We start from the raw sequence: 20,765 nt of genomic DNA, 5'->3' as shown, positions 1-20,765 counted from the left end.
GGGAGGGTGGGGAGCCGACGATCCTGGACCGCGCGGGGAACTCCGGGTGATGGCGGCCATGTGTCGGGTCCTTCGGGGGGGGCGGCCGGAACGGCGGCCGGGCCTCAGGGTCTCGGGGGGGCGGCCGGAACGGCGGCCGGGCCTCAGGGTCTCGGGGGGTCTGGCGGGGCGGCGGCCGGGCCTCAGGGTCTCGGGGGGTCTGGCGGGGCGGCGGCCGGGCCTCAGGGTCTGGGGGGGTCTGGCGGGGCGGCGGCCGGGCCTCAGGGTCTGGGGGGGTCTGGCGGGGCGGTGGCCGGGCGTCGTCGTGGCGGGGGGCGCCGAGCTGTGCGGCTCTGGCGTCGTCGTGGCGGGGGGCGCCGAGCTGTGCGGCTCGGGCGTCGTCGTGGCGGGGGGCGCCGAGCTGTGCGGCTCCGGCGTCGTCGAGGCGGGGGGCGCCGAGCTGTGCGGCTCCGGCGTCGTCGTGGCGGGGGGCGCCGAGCTGTGCGGCTCGGGCGTCGTCGTGGCGGGGGGCGCCGAGCTGTGCGGCTCAGTCGTCGTCGAGGCGGGGGGCTCCGGCCCAACCCCTGACCCCACCCCCCCTTCAAGGACCGACTTCCAGGCGGTCCCAAGAGGGTGGGAGGGAGGGGTCATGGTCAGGCGCCGCGGGGCTGGGGCCGGGGGCGTGGTTATCGGGGCCGGAACGGGCGCTGACGAGGCTCTCGGGGCAGGAACGGGCGCCGACGGGCGCCCCGGGGCCGGAACAGGCGGAGACGGGGGTCCTGGGGCGATGGTGTCGTACAAGCCCTGGATGTGGGCGGCCAGCTCCATCATCTGCTCCCAGCGTGCGCTGAGGACTTCCCAAAACGGGTCCTTAACGTCGAACCCTGCTGAGTCCTTCGGTGGTCGCGTCATTCTGTCAGATGGGTCGAGCTGGTGCAGGTCGAAGAAGGCAGGCAGGACTCAAATGCAGGATTCAGTTTTCCGGAATGTGCTTTTTATTCAACACAAAAAACTAACAGAAGCCAAAAGAACGTGCACCAACAATGACTGACGTTAGACAATGACGCGACAAGGGACAACAGACACACAGGGCTTAAATACACAAGGGAGGTGCAGGTGATTGGACACAGGTGGAAACACTCAGGCAATCACAGGACAAGGCAGGAAGTGAAGTTAACCCAAGACCACAAGGAACATGAAACTTCAAACTAAAACAGGAAGAGAGACCAAACCGTGACAGAAACAATCAATACTTTCATGACCATTCCACTTTAGGTTGATAGTACACATCCCCAAGGTGACACTTAGGGATAACCAGGACATTCTGATGTTCCATCCCAAGCCTCTCAAAATAAAATAGATGACCCAACTTCCTTCGAATTCATTCAAAAGGCGTTTTTTGTAAATTGCTCCCTACGCACATAGTTTAATATTTCTTCCAGGAAAATGCAATTTTTACAGCCCAAGGTCTCAAGAACACACTGCGTGGATTTGAAAAGAATCAGGTTTAATCCCTGGAAGGAGATTGGTCTTTTACAACTCTAAGAAATAATGAAAATAGGCCAAAAAGGAACATCTTTAATGATTAAATTCAGCGCCCTCTAATCTTCAAAAATTATGAAACAATTAAGGTGTGTTCAGGAGTTCAATGTTTACACATCCTGCAATTTTTGTGAGGGCAGGCTAGTTATAAATCTTGCCAGATTAAGCCACACACCTTGCAAAGTTCATTAACCGTAATATCTTCTTAAAACCATAAAACAGGTCAGAAATGATCATATGGATGTTTAAAGGGTGAGACGTTCATGCTATATGAGAAATATGGAGCAGATTAGATAAAGTATGGTCGAGTTAAAAAAACTTCAACGTCCGTGGCGCATGGTGTTTTTTTGAAAATGCTCCCTACACACATAGTTTGGAAATTCTTCCGGCAAAATGCAACATTTAGAGCCTAAAGTCTCAGGATCACACTGCGCGATTATGAAAAGAATCGGGTTGAATCCCTGGGAGGAGTTCGGTCTTTCTCAAAAATGGTTGTTTTATGGTTTTCAACCATTAATTATAGCGCTCCCTATTCTTCAGAAATTATGAAAATTAGGGTGTGTTCAGGGCTTCAATGTTTACACATGCTATAATTTTGGTGAGGGCAGGCCAAGTCATTTGGAAGTTAGAAATCTGGCAGATTAAACCACATTAAACCCCTTGCGAAGTTAATTAGCCCATATCTCATCAAAACAATGAGTTATCAGCACCATTCTGATAAATCAAGGGCACATTGACCTAATAATGATCCACCGAAGGTTGCGTGACAAACTCAGCGTTTAGGAGAAATTGCCAAAAATGTGTTTTTCACTAAATTCAAAGTGGCGGAAAATCTAGTTAGGTGCATTTGCATACCATGATTGACTTGTTGTAGAGCATGTCGAAGAGGACCTGTGTGCCAACTTTCAAGTTGATCGGACATCAGGGGTGGAAACTGGCCTAGTGTGGTCTTTTTTAAATTTCTAGAGGGCGCTATAGAGACATTTCTTTATTCACAAATGTGAGACCCAAATTTTTTAACTGTCCAGATATCCATGCCAAATTTAACAACTTTTTGAATACGATAAAGGCCCCAAAAAGGCTCGCGGTTTGTGAGAATAATAATTACTTGAAATACAATAGGTTCCTCTAAGACTAGTCGTAGCGAGGACCCGAATTAAACTGTTTCGATTTTACACATATCCATTTTTAACAGATTTTCACATACTTCTTACTGTTGAAACTCAAAACAAGTTCTCAAATGTAAAATGTTCTCAGAAACCTCGCTTTATGCTGAAAAGGGTGAAAAGTTATCAGACTTCTAGATGAAACGTTTAAGTGATAGTGAAAAGAAAGATATCAATGCCTTCATTTCATTAGTGACAGCCATGTTTGACTGGCTACAGCCAGGCTCATTTGAAATACCTTCAAGTGAAATGCTGTGTACACTAGTCAAAATGGATTAAAGCTCTTTTCTTGTGACTATTATACCCCAAATCTAAATTTTAAAAACATTGATAGATGGTTGACAACCATTGAGAATGTCTAGTTTTCCTGAGAGATTCACAAGTGTATCATTAAAATAGTGTTAGTGTGAGTAGGAAATGGGTGTTAATTTAAATGCCGTAGGTAATGCCACAGGTCATTTCCAGAGCTGCACCCCCTAAATTTAGAACAAAATAAAGAGTACATAAGCCGCAGGTGGCCACGCGGCAGGAAACTACTGGTAAGGCAGTGGTCCGTGCTGGAGTTCCTCACATTGCAGTCTCCAACTTCTCACTATATCAAGTTCGCCAAAAGCCAGATTGGTTGCCTGCAAGTCGCGCTCTCACGAGTTACCTCGTAAAAAAAATATCCATTAGCTGCATCGTTGTATAAAGATCTCTTGCTGCAAAAAAAAAAAAAACAACTTTCTGCAAATTGAATACAAGATTTGAACATATTGAATGGGGTACAACTTACTGCACCCTCAAGTCTACAATGCAGGACAGCGTCATAGCACAGTGTGTAACAGAGCCAAGGAAGAAAATATCAGCGTGTAGCTCAAAAGGCCAGAAACAAGGTGTGTGGTCAGATTCCAAAGTCGCAATATACTAGACCCTTTCTACAAGCTCGGAGGCAAATGCAAGTCACTTTCAGGTTTGACATGTTATTGATGCCATCTTTAATCATTCAGTGTAAAGACTGATGGCTGGATAGTTATTTTTTCCATAAAGGGCTAGAAGGAAAAATGGTTAAGTGAGTTTTCCACCTATTGGCCCATTTTTATCTTCACTTGTCATGGGTTAGGAAAGTTAATAAACGGCAAAGAGACCCATTTCAATCTTTATTTATTCACTTTAAAACATGAAAGACAACCACCTGGTTTACAATTCAAAGGTTCCCTGAGGTTCAGATGTCATATATACAAATGAGTCCTCTGTACTGTCGACCTTGACACCCACAACTTCTCCCTATAATGCAAGAAAATAATCAATGGTGTTAAACCTGCAGTTTACACCAGGGCCCTTGTCCTCCGATATGGCATAAGCGCAATGCAAAGTTTTGTTCAAGTTACTTGGGTGTGAATCTATGTATAAAGTGTGCGCTCTTAAATAATTAGTCATAGACTTGCATCTCCAAAGTACTTTTCTATGAGGGCATGAGCAGCCTGGTACACCATATCATTGTCATAGTTCTGCAGCATCGCAATGCAGGCCAGTTTCTGCGTCTCGCCAAGCTCCTCTGCTGCCTGTAGTCATGTACAAACTGAAACTGATTGCATCTGCCCGTTTGAGTACTGCAAGTTTTACAATATAGTGCAAGAATGAGTTTTTCCCATACCCTCACCAGGAAAATGTTGTTGATTGCCTCTAGTATGACCAGAATGACTTTTGGATATTTGCCCCGCAACAGGTCAATGATCGCAGATTGACCACATGCTCCACAGTGCCTCCACTGGTGAAATTTGTCACTGCCCACACTGCCTCCCTTTGAGTTTTGAAGTCTCCCTTCAAGAGAAAAAAAAAGAAAAAGAAAAAAGAATACTTTCATAACATTTGTTGTCCATTAACAGCTACGAAAGTAGTCCTTGCTTCTTTTTAAGTACCACTACAGTAGGTTTAACATGCCCAATATGGAAGAGAAAATAAAAAGATTGTGACTGCTTACATTTGTGAGCTGTTCCACACGTACAGGGAGCAGACCGCAGGTGATGAGCTGTTGGATTTGTCTACTAGGCCCAGCAGCGATGTTGGACAATGCCCACGCCGCCTCCCTTTGCGTACTGGCCTTCGGGTGCCTCATCAGTTGAGGTAGGACTTTTAAAACTCCAGCATTAATTGCCACCTGGGTCTGCACGTCTGAGCCACTTACCAAGTTTCTGATCGAACGCAGTAAAGTATAAAAAAAAAAAAAAAAAGTTAAGTTGTGAAGGGCCAGTTAAATATTCTGGCCTATCAACAAGCTTTGAGGAAAACCTACAAGGCAAATGTGCTTCTCAGACAACATGTGCAGAGTCTCTAGAAATCACAACACACAGAACTAAAGGCAGCAACGATCTGTTGGTGTCACATGCTCAAGGTCAGAGTTGAATGACCCTTAAGCACAGTACCATGACACTGAGCTCCTCGTGGCTCATCAGCTCCACCAGCCGAGAGACAGTTGCATCATGTGACGCACTTTACACAAACATTTTAAAAAGGCTCCCCAATAGCTCACCTGGCTGCCTGACATCAGAGTTTGAGACTCCCTGCTGTCGGAGTTCACGTCTCCAACGATATCCTCGATGGATAGAAGCGCCACTTGAATGAGAGGCAAAAGCAGCATCCTTGTAAGCGGCCTCCTCGTCCTGGAGAGACGACAGCGAGATGTTTCTTCTCTTCAGGAAACTTTCCTTGTGTGCTTTGAGGAGCTTCACCCACAGAGATGCCTTTTCTCTCGCAGTTTCTGCCAGAGGTCGAGATGCGTTGTCAGGTATTAATACATAAGACAGTCAAAATTCAACAACCTACTGTTGGAGCTTTCCCTTTGTTTTTGAATTTGGAGAGCCGCACGTCAACAACTTATTTTGGTTGGCATGGTGGCTTTTTCCACGAAGTGGCCGCACTCTACTTAATTCAAACTGTTGGAAACACTAGGAGGTTATAAGGAGGAGAGCCACCTCAGGTGGATCTAATTAGCTGTGATGACTGCACGTGCCAATCAAGAAACCAAACAGCTTTCCCTTCAGCTCCAAATCTGACAAAGGTCTGTACATTTTTACTTCACTTTCTTTAGGACTTAAGTCACATCAATGTTTGGAGTAATGTTGTAATGATATAGATAATAAGATCCAGTTTGCCTTCATCAAATATACAGAATTGCTGGGAGTAGTGAAATAAGTAACTGTAGGCGTCGGAGTGGTGTGTAGTGCTGTCATAGCCTGTGGAATGGTCATGAAAGTATTGATTGTTTCCTTTTCAATCTAATCTGAAAATGACAAAATGTAGTCTGGTGATTGAGATATTGAAGGAAATTGTCTCATGTATGGTATTTTGGCTTTAATTTTTGATGGTACATAAGAAGTTTCTGATTATATGTTGACATAAAAGGCCTAAGACCATGATAATGTCAAAGATAAAGTTTGCAAAGCGGCATTCCTGTGGGTGCTCCACACGGTTAACGACCACTGACTTGGGAACGCTTCGTCCTCAGCATTATTAATTTTTGTGTTTGTTTTCCTATTTAGTTTCCATAGTTACTCATTTACCTATATTAATGAATATTGATTTACTAGAACCTTTCATTGAGAAATAACTTTTCTATTATTTTTTTGTAATAGAAAATGTTGAAACAGTTTTTCTTTTTACAAAATAAACCGAAATACAGAGAAATTACTAAAAGCTAGGGCTTAACGTCAATCTGTACGATTAATGAGGCCGGGATTGATGCAATAGAATATTTTAGCGCAGTTAAAACTTTGATAAAACTGCAGGAAGAGTCGCTAGTTCAACATGCACTCAAGATGATCAGATGTAGGGAGGGTTTAATAGCACAAGGTTTTCTTCAAATGGGAAATTTGACCTGTCTTTAGTTTAAATGTTTCTACATTTTATTATAACAATACAAAAATACATAACGAAATATATACGTCACTCCTTAAGCGCCAACAAACTCAAACAAGTTTGCAAGGAAAGCAGCAATGGGAAAAACAAATCTTAAAACAAAGAAATAGCAGTTAAATCAATAAAATGTTATATAGGAATAAAAACACTGCTTTCAATAGAACCATCAGAAATAAAATCATAGATATAACAATTATTAAACGGTAAAATAGCAGATATATCAATAAATCGTTCTTTAAGAATAGAACAACTGCTTTCAAAAAGAACATTACACATACAGATACATGAAGAAATATATACACATTTTTTAAACATTAAAATAGCAGTTAAATCAAGAATTTTTCTATTACAATAAAACAACTGATTTCAAAGGAACCAAGTGGCTGAAAAACAGAAATATATACATATATCACTTCTTAGAAGATAGAAATAGCAGTTAAATCAATAAATCGTTCTTTTGGAATAGAACAACTGCTTCAAAAGAACCATCAGACATAAAAAATAATGAAGAAATATGTACAAATCCTTAAAACATTGAAATGGCAGATAAATCAATAAATCGTTCTTTTAGAAGAGAACAACTGCTTTCCAAAGGAACATTAGACATAAAAATACATAAGGAAATATATACACATTTTTGAAACATTAAAATAGCAGTTAAATCAAGAATTTCTTCTATTAGAATAAAACAACTGCTTTCAAAGAAACCGAGTGGCTAAAAAACAGGTGTAGAAATATATCACTTCTTAGAAGATAGAAATAGCAGTTAAATCAATAAATCGTTCTATTGGAATAGAACAACTGCTTCAAAAGAACCCTCAGACATAAAAATTAATGAAGAAATATGTACAAATCCTTAAAACATTGAAATGGCAGATAAATCAATAAATCGTTCTTTTAGAAGAGAACAACTGCTTTCCAAAGGAACATTAGACATAAAAATACATAAGGAAATATATACACATTTTTGAAACATTAAAATAGCAGTTAAATCAAGAATTTCTTCTATTAGAATAAAACAACTGCTTTCAAAGAAACCGAGTGGCTAAAAAACAGGTGTAGAAATATATCACTTCTTAGAAGATAGAAATAGCAGTTAAATCAATAAATCGTTCTTTTGGAATAGAACAACTGCTTCAAAAGAACCCTCAGACATAAAACACATTCTTAAAACATTGAAATGCTTATACTTTTAAAACCACATGGAACCGTGTAGGGTTAAAATTAACGAACTGGATCAGAAGTTCCTGAGACAACTTGATTAGCCGCAGACACTCCAGACGCTTCTTCCTTGGGGGGGGGGGACACAACAGAAAGGTCATTTGAATACAGAGTCAATCTCTCTAATAATATGCAAATATTGGTATTTAAATCTGAAAGGCAGATATCTAATTTGGCTTGTTTCATTTTTGGGGGGATTTTTGGCATCTTTTTTACATGTTTGTAAATTTTGTTTCAACAAATCTAAATTTCTCTAATCCACCGTATGAGATCAACAGTTTTCGTGGGGTCCTTTCTTCAACGGATTTTTTCAACCAACAAGAGAAATAAACATGCTTGTATTTATTTTGCCTACAATCATCACAAAGCTCTTTAAGTGACATTTTTTAAGAAAATGAAAGCTTCCTTGAGCTAAACATTACCTTTACCTTGTTGCTGTCCTCCATAGCTTGCACGATGACGGCCACAACAAGGTTGGCGAGCACGAACTGGGCGATGACCACAAAGGCGATGAAGTATAGCGGAGATACCCACATGAGGTAGTCTGCACACTCTCCACGACGGCACTGCTTCAAGGTGTCCTTCAGAGGAGCAGAGAGAGGTTCAGAGAGGGAAGAGGAACTCCCCACAGACGAGGAAATCTGGACCGTTTGGTTGCCGTGGTGACTTTACCAATCGGTCCAACCAGAAAGTTAACAGAGATGAACATCATTCATCGCTCTCATTTGCTCCAGGAAGTGGATCACCTTCAAAAAACTGGCCAGTTTACGTCCGGTGCTGATGCGTGCGCGTGTGTGTGTGTGTACATACCATCATAATCACGCTCCAGTTGTCCCCGGTGCACACCAGGAAGAGGGTGAACAGGGCCATGCCGAAGTGCTTGAAGTTGACGTGCTCGTTTAATCCGAGGCACAGGTCGTCCTCGCATTCTGAGAAAAAAAAAACACGTGTGATTCAGACGCTGACTTCTACACTTTTTCAACATATCTATGGCGCAGGATGAGAGTAGATCCTAACCCTAACCCACCATCAGGATGAGCTCAGACAATATTGGCCAACCACCCTGCAGTGTTTCTGATATAGTTACTACGCTCACTAGCCTGCCCTGTTTAGCTATGTGCTTTCTTGGTTTCCCTGGCAACAATAGGCTTTGGGGGTGAGCTCTGGGACCGTGATCCTTCGCTGTGAGTCTTCGTGCATGCGTTTGTTCTGCTGGCAGTGTGACTGACCTAGATGGCCAAAGAACTCCACTCCCAGCGTTGCGTAGATGGAAAAGAAGAACAAGAAGAGGAGACAAATGTTTCCAACCTGGAATAAAAAATAAGAGATAGATGCACCAGGCGCGACAAAAGCTACAGCATGGAGGCCGTTAGTTCTGAGCCAATGGGGCCGTTATGTGCGTCACGCAAGCCACTTCCTCAACACCAGCACAAATGAAAGAGAAGCAGGCCACAGATGGATGCATTCATTCTCACTCTACGTTGATATATCAAGCGTTTACCTGCGACAGCGTTTTGATGATCGTTGTCAGCAGGACACGAATCCGTTTGGCCTTCAGGACTAAAGAGAGACGGTGGTGGTCATGAATAACGTTGTGCACATGAATTCAAAACACACACAGCTATTCTTTTAAAAAGTGTGCGTGCGTACCTTGAGCCAGCCTCAGCACTCTGAAGACTCTCAGGATGGTGGGATTTATGGGAAGATGCCGTGACACCCTCATCACGTTTAAAACGATGCTCATGATGGAAACCAAGACGACCACAAGGTCCATGAGGTTCCAACTAAACATAAACGCGAGAAGACGTGAAACACTGACTGAAACAAGCAAACAGAGACCTCCCCCCGGTTGAAGTGCGCCACCTGTTTCGCAGGAACCTCAGCCCGCCAAACGCCACGAGCTTCAGCAGGACTTCAATCACCAGGATGGAGGTGAACACGTAGTGGGTGTAATCTGTAAGCCTCTTGATGTACTGAACACAAGGACACACGCAGACTCCATGTTAGACTCATTCTCGCTGTGGCCCGTGACTGTATCTGGTGTGTGTGTGTGTGTGTGTGCATTCACCAGAGGTTGTTGGTAGTGCTCGACGGCCATAACCAAAACACTGAGGAAGATCAGGACGGCCATGAAGAGGTCCAGCTGCTTGCTGGTGCACAGGGTGTGGATGGACAGACGCCAGCGGGAGTAGGACGCTTGGTACGGCGTCTCCTCGGGCACCTCGGGAACAATCGGGCCTTCGCACGCACAAATGCAGATGTTCAGTTGGTCACACACGGGAAAGGGAGATGCTGCGATCCCTTTCTATCACTACGCTCCTCACCGGCGCCAGGCTGCGAGCGGTTTCTCGCCTCCTCAGCCAGTTTCAGTTTCTGTTGCTTCTGGCAGTTGCGGAAGGTGTCCACCATCACACCGATGAACATGTCGAGCAAGAAGAAGCTCACGATCATGAAGGAGATGAAGAAAACGAGCATCCATTCGTTGTGGTTGACCACGGGCTGAGGGGGAGGAGGAGGAGGAGGAGGAAAGACACGTCAGTTTGTAATTTCACTGACACCGTGTCAGTGTGAGAACATCAATCGCATACCTGTTGGTCGACTCCGACGGCGTCCAGTCCGTCGTACATGAGGCTCACCCAGCCATCCTTGGAGTACATCACGAACAACGACATCAGAGCCTGAATGGAAGACACTCCTGGTCCTTATATTAAATTTTGATTCAGCTAGCTGAATATGATTCTTTTTTTTTTATCAACTTGAAAAGACATTTCACTAAAAACGTCTTTAGAGTGAGGCCACTTGATGTCTATATATTTTTTCAAGCGATTTTCCGTACCTGCGGCAAGCTGTCAAAGTTGAAATCCTTTTGCACCCAGCGGTAGTTGGCCGACAGACAGTCCGTCTTGTTGGTGATGTCCTCGATGTACTCGCCTCTACAGGTGTAGAACTTCCCCTTGAACAACTGCAGTGTGAGAAGAGGACAGAGTTGTGTTGCTTTTTTCCCCTGCTGTGCTGTTCTCTTCTGAACTCCATCACACTCACACAACAGAGCCTCGTGTGCGTCCCGCGTTACCTGCAAGCCGAGGATGGCGTAGAAAAAGATGAAGGCGCAGCAAACAAGCAAGATGTTCCCGACGGGCTTGAGGGCGGTGATCAAAGCCTCCACCGCCAGCTTCAGTTTCGGGGCACGCTTGACCACCCTGAGGGCCCCACAAGCAGAAGGATGTTTGTTAGATGCTCACCGTCACAAACAACCAACATCTTCACTGTGTAGACGCACACCAACAACAACAACAACAACAAAATTGGCGTACCGCAGCGGGCGAAGTGTGCGCAGCAGGCGCAGCACTTTGAAAATGCCCAGCATTTTGCTGTGGCTTGCAGGGGTCAGCAAGACGACGATGTCGACCAAGGAGGCGACCACCAGCGACCCGTCCATGACATTCCAGGCGGAGCGGCAGTAGCTCTCGCTCCCAAAGAACAAGCCGAGGGTCAGGACCTGTTGTCACAGACAGTAAGTGAGCAGAAAGTTACAGCACTAGACCTTACAAATCCTCATGAAATGCTGTGATGCTCATAATTACAATTAGTAAATACTAAAAGCAGACAAAGCCTTTTAAGTAGGTTTGTAATGCATCATATACCACATGAAGTGTTGGTGAAAAGAAGCCACAATGTACTTTTATTATTTAGAACCAACTTAACATTTTAGTTCAATTAAATTTCCCTGTGACTAAAGCTCTTACCTTAAAAAGCATCTCTACCAAGAAGACTGCAGAGAAGACGTGACCAGAGATGTTCAGGAACATACGCTCCTAAACGGCACAGTGAAATATTGCTTGTATTTTTATTACATGTAATTAGGGTTGTCAATGTTTAAAAAAAATAAAAGAAATGAATCGCACATTTTGAAATCCATTAATCGTGATTAAAGGTTTGTTTTTCTTCTAAAGACTAAATCTTACAAGTAATGAGTAATCACGTTAGAAAGCGTTTATTTTAGACACAGGCCATGTTAACTATTGTTTGATTCTATTCTTTTAAACACAAAACTACACACATTTGATCATCTTGGAGGCAGAATTCCGGCTGGTGGAACATGTAGAACTAGCAACTCTTCCTGCTGTTCTCATGCCCTTTGCTCTTTACTCACCTTCATATAACGGCTGTGTTTGAAGTGCCAACAATGTCCCCACATTTAGTCAGGACGTTTTCAAACCACGGTCTTTTAGGGACACAGTGGTGGTCCTCTGCAGACTGTGTGCCACGCAGCGTAACGTTAGATGTTGAGATGAATGTAGCGTAGCAGCTAGCTTAGCATAGCGGTTTCTGTTTGAGATCTTAAGTTACCAACTCATTCTATTTGATCTAACTGAGTGCAGCTAGCGGGGGTTTTGTTTTGGGGGAAAACTTTGTTTATTGAAACAAACTGAAAGACCAACAAAGTTGCGTAAACTTCATTAAAATATTTAATCGCATTGATCCCCATGCTTTATTATACATTTGATATGTGTGCGAGTGTGAGCATGTGTCTATACTAGGGGTGTGTGTGTGTGTGTGTGTGTGTGTGTGTGTGTGTGTCTCCACACTCTGCAGGGCCCTCACCTTGCTTCCAGGCTCTATTCCAGGCCTCTCCATTGCAATGGTGATACAGTTTAGGAGAATGAAGAGCAGAACTGTGTATTCGAACAAATCGTGAGACATCACCGTCTTGCAAAAGAGGCGGAACCTAAACACACACACAAACAGGAAATCATTGATGTTAGCCCGGCATCCATACAGGACTTGTACATCTCCAGTCAGGAAACATAACTGTAGACGCCACACACCTCGGACACAACAAGTGCCAAATGAAGAGATTGATGGTGAAGTTCTGCTTTGTGTCTGTTCATGAGTGTGTGCGTGTGAGACGTACTTGTTCTGGGGAGACAACACGTAGAATGACCACTCTTCGCGCTTTTTGCACCAGCGCAGCGCCCTCTGGTTTCGGTTCTGAGATCTCTGTGGTTGCGAATGATCACGGATCAGGTGCCTCGTATCTCATGTCCAAATCATTAGCTTAAAAAGGTGCTGCTTAGAATTAAGGCAATGAGACCGTAGTTGTTGTCAGGAACTCACGTTTTCCTCATCGCCGTTTGCATCTGCAGAGCCGTCCTCAGGGGTCGGGGAAGAGGTCACAGAGGCACGGTTCTTGCCAAGTGTTCGCTGGAGAAAAAAAAAATCAATAACATGGCATGGGTGTCAATGTAAAGTATGCCAGTTTGCTACACTTTAAAGCCTCATGTCCAAAGCATGAGCAGAAAGCTCAAAGGTAATGAAACAAAGGCCGTGTTATCGCTGTGAGGAACTCACGTTTTCCGCATTGCTGTTTGCAGAACCGTCCTCCAGGGTGGAAGAAGAGATCACGCAGGCATGGTTCTCGCTAAGTGTTCGCTGAAAAAAAAATAGGAAACAAGACCCTGGCATGGGTGTGGATGGAAAGTATGCGAGTGTGCTACACCTAAAAGCCACATCGGGTGTAAAGGCTGGTGCATGGTTCTGCAACTGCAGCTGCGTGTTTATGCGAAGGTAGTGTCGATGGAATTTCAATTCATGGTTCTAAAAGGGTTGCGCGTGTTGCAAAGCAATTCGCCCCCCGAACACTAGGTGGAGTAATGATTTTTGTCGAAGACGACTTAGAGAATGACGTCTTTGTGTGTGAAAGTCGTTGGTTTGTTTGTTTATTTATTTATTTTCTGGGCCCAACCACAATAAGGATACATAAAAAGCAGAGACTTTTTTTGCCCCCTGCATCGCCACTGCTGCTCCCGCCTTTTTTTCATGCAAATATTTGTCCCGTAATTTCCTCCACAACTTTGTGCGCCCCTAGACCGGCAAACCGACGTTTGCTCGTCCTTATAGTCTGCCAATGACGGGTTGTATAAGTGGTCATATTTCCATATTTCTTCCGACAAAAGATCTTCAATCTGATTCATTCTCCCTTCAAAAATATTGCTATGCTATGAAACCTGAAATATGAAACTCCAGAAAGGATGTAGTTAGCAGACGAATCAAAGCCTTGCAGTCTGCGTGAGGCTTACGTAGTTTTTGACGCTAGTCAGGAAAAAATGCACACAAGGGGCTCTTGCTTGTGCGTGTCCTTGTGTTTTTCTGAAAACGCCAAACCATAAACTAGGCTTAAGCTCTTGGAGAAGCAAGCGGTCCTCACCCTGTCTTGGAAGCCCTTAAGGATAATACCCACGAGGATGTTGAGAAGGACGTGCTTTCCCGTCACGATGACTGCAACAAAGTAGATGAAGGCCCACGGAGAGGAGGCCGCCATGATGGCGTACATCACCCTGTTCCAGTTCTCCTCCGTCAGAATCTGGATCAAACAAAGAGATCTGCAGTTTGAGGCACAGAAATTCATGGCGGTGAAAGACAAAATCAGGTCGTCAGAAGAACCGACCTGGAACACGGTGACCATGGACCAGAGCAGCGTGTCAAAGTTCTTTCTGTCATTGATTCTTTTCCGGGTGTCTAACCCATGACCGAAAAGATGCATGCCCACAAGACTGCAGGGGAACAGGAAAAAAAGGGGGGTGACAGTCACTAGAATGTGTTCATTGGGTGGGTGGCGGCCACACGTCTCCAAGCAGACACATGAGGCAGAAAGGATCAGAGCGTGCACATGCCTAAAAACAAAGATGACAAAAAGGATGAGCATGCAGAGCGAAGCGGCCTCCTCCATGGCCTTCTTCAGCACCAGCAGCTGTGTCCTTAGGTAAGGAAGGTAGTGGAGCAGCCTCCCAAACCTCAGCAGGCGGAAAGCTCGGAGGACCGACAACCTGCTGTCTGCTTTTGTTATCGTCTCCCAAACACTAGAAAACACAAGCAAACACAATGCGGCGTAACTTGGTAAGACATCAGAGGAGAGCATTGCTTTATGCTATCATCATGAGATGTGATCACTTATTAAACAGCACTTTGGTTCCACAGTTCTATATGAATAAAGTTGGACTGGACTTTTGCTGACACTGGAAACGTTTTTTGCTCAACACGCTTTGATCATCAGAATAGAACATTGAATATCAACGATGGCCAACATAGGAGAAAAAAGGTGCAGTCCAAAGAGATAATTTTACCTGATGATGACAATGAAAAAGTCAAACAAGTTGTTTCGGTCCTCAAAGTACGCCCACTTGAGCGCCATCAGCTTCAAGAGCATCGCCACCACAAAGATCACGGTGAAGGTGAGGTCACTGATGTGCAAAATGGTGGTCAACACGTTTGGCTGCAGGAGAAGAGGATGGAGAGAAGGTGGAGTGAGGAATGATGAAGAGAGGAAGGGAATTCAAGGAGGGAAAGATAAATGAAGGAGTACATATACTTCTGGATTTTGAGCTGTTTAAGCTTTCTCAGGCTGGGTCTCACCAACAAGGATACATTCTTTAAACCTGATGAATCATGTTTTATTTTCCCATCACTTTCCACTAAGATCATCTAAAAGAGAGCGGCCAGAGTCTTTTCTCCTCTCACCTGATTATGATGCTCAATGGCCAGGGTGAGAATGCTGAGGAGAACAGCGAACATGATCAGCCGGTTGAAGATTTTACTTTTGACAACTTTCTCCAGTCTCGTCCTGAGCTGTCCCCAAATGTGACCCCCGACCTAAAGAGATGACACGCCGCAGGTGAGTACCCCCTGGTTAGCGAGGGACCAATGCTGCTGCTGGTTTGCGGTGCAGAAGGTTGCCAAAAAGTCTCACCGCTAAGTCGTCAGTCCTGCTGTCGTCGTCATGGCGGCGCACCCTGTCGCGTTCAACAAAAGTGAGTAAGAAAGAAAGTCATCCAGAATTATCAACTGCAGGTTACCAGAAATACCACCAACGTGTTTCAAATGACTTTCGGGCTGGAGACAGTGACCGACCTGTTGGATGCACGCCGTCTGATGACCGCCAGGCAGCCGTTCCACTTGGAGCGGAGCCATTTGACCAACACGGCGCTATCCTCCCTCCTGGTTTGCTGTATCCTCAAGTGCTCCAGGTTGTCTGAGAACTGAGTGGCGATGACGACGGCGCACACGTTCATCATGATGAAGGAGCCCATCTGGAACCACAACAAGTTTGGTTTTTTGGTACTATGAGAGTTTATCCTCTGTATACATATACACAGCGTTCTGTTTTTTAACATTACTACATGCAAAACAATTGTTAGGACCCAGTTTGCTGCTCAACATAGAATACAGTTCAAATCTAAAGTTTACAGAAGGCCTGTTTATTTGAAGGAATACAAAGAATGTAGCAACCCAGAACAGCCAAAACGAACCCGTATGGAATAAGACATAAATATAAAGGAACAAGGTCAAATGCCACGGTTGTTAAGAGTGGATACTCACGATGGCAACGAATATGAAAAAGAGTAAAGTCCAGAAGGAATGCACGTTCATGACATAAAACATGATGTTTGACCATCCTTCCAGTGTGACAACCTGCAGGTAGAGACAAAGAGGACAAATGAATAAAACAACAACCACTGAGTCACATAGATGGATAAAATGGACGAGAGGATGCATTGTTATACTGATAGATGGATGGATGGATGGATGGATTATGGACAGCCCATACCTGGAATATGCTTATCCAGGCGTAGGCGATGTTATCAAAGTTGGTGGCCCCGTTGTTGGGGTTCTGGGCCCCGGGCCGACAGACGTTGTAGAGCACGTTCCAGTTGATGCAGGCGTTAGTGCCGGCCCCCGTGAGGCCAAATACACTCGGCGGGGCCAAGGAGCAGGTTTGGTGGTTTTGTCTGTAGGGCGGCACCTCGCCGCAGTGCTGGCCGCTCGTGTCTTCGGGGGAACAGAGGAACGATTGGAACTCACCGTACTTGGTGACGTAGTACGGGCTCAAGGAGACGTTGTACATCCTGGTGTGAGGAATGGAATGACGTAGAGTGGAGAGAAGAATAGTTTAGTGACACATATACAACAGAGACAATTATTTGGAAGATAAATCAAAATCATGCAAAATGTTCTAAAGCCTGGGATTTGTTGGGAAATGGATTGTAGTCTTGTTCTTATCTGATGCTCTTTTAAAACATAACTTTGAGTTAGTATCTTTTTTCAGCATTTTTTAAATATTATACACACACGTGTATTTTGGTGTTCAAAGAATAATTATTCTAATGATGATAATTTAATAAAATCTATAGACCAGACTACCAAAGTCAATAGATCAACAAAAAGATAATTTGATAACTGAAGTGGGGTCGGAGAGAACGACTGGAAGAACAGAAGCAGTAGCATCCTTACGCAATGGGGTCTTCACCAAGGAAGCAGCGGTTGTGCAGACGCCCCGCCCACAGCTGGACCCCTATCACCCCGAAGATGTGCACGACAAACATGTAGAGGCAGAGCACGTTAGCCAGCATGGGGAAGATGATCAGGAGCGCTGACACAATGTCACGCATACCTGCCAGGATGAAGACAAAAGACGCTGTGAGTATTTATTTTGGACTCAAACTTTGTCACAAAAATGCAATTCTGCATACTCCTTAATACTTCCGAATCAACCTTCTTTAAGATGCTTTCGGACCAGTGACAAAAGAGCTACAGAGATGAAGTGTGTATTTTACATTTTATTACTATTATTATGAAGGAATTATTGGATCCGTCTCCTTTTGTTGTGCACAAGAAATATTCTTGTTGGAGAAATAAAATATTTGAATTCAAAGGTTGTCTTAAAGTGCAGTTTTCACACAGATATTTCTTAAATGTAATAAAAATAGACAATTGTAAAGAAACAGCCTGCTTGGGAGGATTATCGATTTAATCCACAACAAAAGAGTCAGGTGAAAAGCTTGAAATGTTAACACGGCTCCATAATACTCTTACTGGAGGTTTATGTGGGAAACACTGGACAAAACCACCATTTGAGGACGTGGACTTACTCGCTACTCTGCTGATCAGTCGCAGCGGCCCGAGCACTTGAGAGACTTGTAGGTGGAGGCCGAGGTAATCCATAAAGAAGTCAAGAAACCTGAGGGGACAGAAAAAGGGAGAGAGGTTTTTTTTATGTTGCAATATGCACAAAATGTAAATGTACACACATTCTAATACTTGATATGAAACCATTCTGCTCATAAATAAGCTAACAGCGGATAATAAGAAAAACTCATTCTTGAAACTAGTACTGATATATTAGTAGCAGCTAGGCTACTTCCATCTCAACATGTACCCCGCCTGGCACACAGTCTGCAGAGGACCACCACTGCGTCCCTAAAGGACAGTGGTTTGGATGTTTTCCATCAGCAGACGAAGGGGAAAGCAGAGTGAAAGACATGGTGGGATACTCACTCTCCTAAGTTGATGAGTAGGTCCAACCTGTTCCATGGGTTGCTGAGGTAACTTCCTTTGTAGCCATACAATCCCATGGCGAACATTTTGCTTAACATCTCAGACACGAAAAATACCACTACAATAGAATCCAAAAGCTGAGGACCCATAACAAAAGAAATAATAAATCCCTGTTAAACAAAGTCAAAACAACAATGCTAATCCTAACTAAACTGGCTACAGAGGGGAGGTATGGAGCGTATAAAATAAACATTCTAAGTTGTCATCAGCCACTTGGATTTGGCAAGACTAAAATATGTGGTGTGTTGTTTCACTAACACAAAAGATGGAGACATTTTAATTGTATTTTAAACATAAAGGAGTCCAAGTGTCAATCCAACCTTGAGCTGGAAGCTCCTCTGCTCACCGGGCACGTAAATGCCCAGACTCACGCAGTCGAGGAGGATCACAAGTATGGACACATACCGCAACCATGTGGAGGCAGAGGTTAAGGTCAAAACTCATACATGTTCATCTATTGGTAAAATGTATCTACGTATGAGAAAGACCTGGGACTAACAACGGCCCAAATAAACAGTGTTAAACAATGTCTTAAAAGCAACAGGTGAGCGTAGCCTAATGCTCTAAAACATACATGATGGTATATCCACCCAAGCATGTGTTATTTCTGACACATATTTTGGCCTACCGGGTGTCAGACAAAGGTTGAACTACCAGCAGTAACAAAGGATATGGGCCACAGGCCACTTTCAGACACCAATTACGGGGTCTTGATGTTTGTTTGAAGCAGCCCAAGACCACCGAGGCCAGATCCGGGTACGGCAGCTGCTCCTGCTCCTCGGGGCCCGGGTCGGGACCGCCGTGAGGTTGTATGGTGAGTGCCACCTCAGGCATGATTGAGTTACTGTGGAAGGAGGTCAAAGAGGGAGAAGTGATGAGAAGAATGGGCCAAAATGAAGAAAAACTGTAATATATTTTGTATACTGTTAAGTTGTGCCGACTTCATGACAGTGTATTCATAGTAGTTTATGATCTTTTCATCATTGAATTATAAATTAATTATATACAGAGAAGCATTTAGATAATTTACTTAAGTTAAATCAGAGAGCAATATAGCAAAACTTCATGACAAAAGAAAATAGAATAGTAAAAAAAATTTTAGACACCAACATTCCTTCATTCCAAATGTCTACTGGTTGGTTTTATAAAATAGTATCAGCTGACAGGAAGTAAACAAACACATCCAGCTACCAAGCAACATGGTTCAAAAACTGCCTGATACATACATGACAATCTGTAATATTAATGCACATAATTATAAATAACAACAAGTGTTGCCATGGAGGTAGTTCAGATCATCTAAAAATCACTTTTAAATCAATTAAAATCAGCTGACAGGAGGTAAACATACACCCAGCAACCAAATCAAACTGTGCATACATAATTTTTAAAGGTTTCATCAGAATTTTTTGCATATAATTAGTATTTTTTTGAATATTTTATAACATTATTTTTACAATGTTTGATGAAGTGTCATACATTATTATTACATTATTCTGAATACAAACTGTTGCTATAGATGTAGTTCATATCATGGACTTAGAAAATCATTTCATTTTTTTTTAATCCATCATGTTTTCCATACCAGTTCTATTTAAGTTAATCTTTATATTACCACAGATTCAGAAATGAATTGGTTCATTATGACTCTCTATCAAACTAATATTGATAACAATTTGGTACATTTAACGGTTTAAAATGTAGCAAACCGTCCCGGAGCTGAAGTTGTGTTTCTAGCTAACAAGAGTTAGCTAACCCACGTTAGCACGTTAGCACGTTTGCACACGTTAGCAGCCTAGATGAGTGTTTCTAGCTATGAGTTAGTTAGCGAATGCGAGTTAGCAACACTATATTTAACGTTACTGAAACCAGACTAAAATCACTAGCATGAGCCTTGTATAACGTCTGGGGTGTATTTACAAGTAATTAACCAGTTTACCTCTGTTTTCTAAACACAAGCGATAATCGCAAATAAATTGGCATGCCCAGTATCCTTGGTGTCTGTATCGCATTAATAGTTCTTACCGGAGAAAGAAAAGTTCCGTTTTTCAGCTGAAATCAGAAATCCAGTTTCCACCTTGTCCTGTTCCATGTCAGTCAACAATAAGCTCAAAAGTTGTTTCAGTCCAAAAGAGAGACAATATTGAACATCATCAACATGCAGGGTGTCGAGTTTCCTGGTGACAGCCAATGAAATTGCAGCATTTATGAACGCTGTCTACAGCGCTGTGTGACAGTCTGGACACGATTTGGAATCCAAGATAATTAGGGATGGAGACCCTTGAATCCCACTTTGTTCTTTGCTTTGGCTAAATATAATTTAATGTGGTGGCGGACACTGGTCGCTTGAATCTATGCCGAATAACACGACAAGCAGCAGTGTGTAGGTCAAAGGTCACTAACTGGTGGACCCTAGTCCGGATCCGGACCAACAGAGTCTTTCCATTACAGGCATGACTATATCGTTTCAATACTGTCGACAGTGGTAGAAAATGAATGAATGAATGAATTTGATCAGGGCCTGTTAAACAGAAGTTTTACCACTCGATACTGCATTATAAAACGTTT

General features: G+C 43.6%; 1 protein-coding gene across 1 annotated transcript; it reads right to left on the bottom strand.

The window, feature by feature from the left end:
* Positions 1 to 8,076: 8,076 nt before the first annotated feature.
* Positions 8,077 to 19,031, bottom strand: LOC119216619 (voltage-dependent T-type calcium channel subunit alpha-1I-like). The gene is made up of 29 exons (XM_062563485.1): positions 18,902 to 19,031; positions 17,094 to 17,253; positions 16,411 to 16,708; positions 16,182 to 16,274; positions 15,714 to 15,892; positions 15,553 to 15,595; positions 15,324 to 15,455; positions 14,930 to 15,078; positions 14,480 to 14,665; positions 14,254 to 14,359; positions 14,014 to 14,169; positions 13,158 to 13,238; positions 12,924 to 13,010; positions 12,721 to 12,806; positions 12,411 to 12,534; positions 11,552 to 11,620; positions 11,120 to 11,304; positions 10,879 to 11,005; positions 10,642 to 10,767; positions 10,394 to 10,483; positions 10,118 to 10,304; positions 9,874 to 10,019; positions 9,669 to 9,778; positions 9,456 to 9,589; positions 9,307 to 9,365; positions 9,035 to 9,113; positions 8,616 to 8,734; positions 8,234 to 8,386; positions 8,077 to 8,100 (listed from the first exon to the last, which is right to left on the bottom strand). Exons 1-29 carry the CDS (start codon positions 19,029 to 19,031, stop codon positions 8,077 to 8,079), a joined length of 3,618 nt encoding a protein of 1,205 aa, XP_062419469.1.
* Between the last annotated feature and the right edge of the window lie 1,734 nt (positions 19,032 to 20,765).

The sequence above is a fragment of the Pungitius pungitius genome, chromosome 7 (assembly GCF_949316345.1).
Source record: "Pungitius pungitius chromosome 7, fPunPun2.1, whole genome shotgun sequence".
NCBI classification, from domain to species: Eukaryota; Metazoa; Chordata; class Actinopteri; order Perciformes; family Gasterosteidae; genus Pungitius; species Pungitius pungitius.
Note: the sequence above shows the minus strand (reverse complement) of the source record. Positions and strands in the feature narration are given on the sequence as shown.

Coding starts and splice junctions, on each gene's coding strand:
- LOC119216619 (XM_062563485.1), bottom strand. CDS start 19,031: ATGCCTGAGGTGGCACTCACCATACAACCTCACGGCGGTCCCGACCCG. Junction 15,079..15,323: donor CCATTGAGCATCATAATCAG/GTGAGAGGAGAA, acceptor CTTCTCCTGCAG/CCAAACGTGTTGACCACCAT. Junction 8,735..9,034: donor GGAGTTCTTTGGCCATCTAG/GTCAGTCACACT, acceptor TTTTTTTCTCAG/AATGCGAGGACGACCTGTGC.